The sequence below is a fragment of the Penaeus monodon genome, chromosome 21 (genome assembly GCF_015228065.2).
Source record: "Penaeus monodon isolate SGIC_2016 chromosome 21, NSTDA_Pmon_1, whole genome shotgun sequence".
NCBI lineage: Eukaryota > Metazoa > Arthropoda > Malacostraca > Decapoda > Penaeidae > Penaeus > Penaeus monodon.
The window spans coordinates 19,221,519-19,221,839 of NC_051406.1; the positions used below are offsets into that span (position 1 = coordinate 19,221,519).

The window sequence follows — 321 nt, forward strand, 5'->3', positions numbered from 1 at the left end:
GAGGGTTTTTCCTGACCGTGCTGCCGCTTCTCCCTGCAGATGTTCGTGAACCTGAAGAAGGTGGGCCACCAGGTGGACAGCGAGTCTTCCGCGCCGGCCAAGCAGCCTCTGGACCCGACGGAGATGATGCTCGGCTGCCACAAGGACGCCGATAACCAAGTATACAGAGGTTTCAACGACGCGGAGTACGACGAGCTCGCCACCTGGACGAGGAAGCTGCCGGACAACGAGACGCTGTTCTTCTTCGGTGGATACGGTGAGGGGCGCGGCCGAAGTCTGTGGTTAAAAATACATTCTTATGGTTATATATGTCTCTTTTAA

At 56.1% G+C, this 321-nt stretch overlaps 1 protein-coding gene across 1 annotated transcript in view; it reads left to right on the top strand.

Annotated features, from left to right (window-relative positions):
- The window catches only part of LOC119586303, a gene marked incomplete at its 5' end in the record, with an annotated part of 12,688 nt that overhangs the window by 2,260 nt on the left and 10,107 nt on the right, over positions 1 to 321 (top strand). The window contains 1 exon segment of the mRNA XM_037935009.1: positions 40 to 256. Coding sequence (XP_037790937.1) covers positions 40 to 256 — 217 coding nt within the window.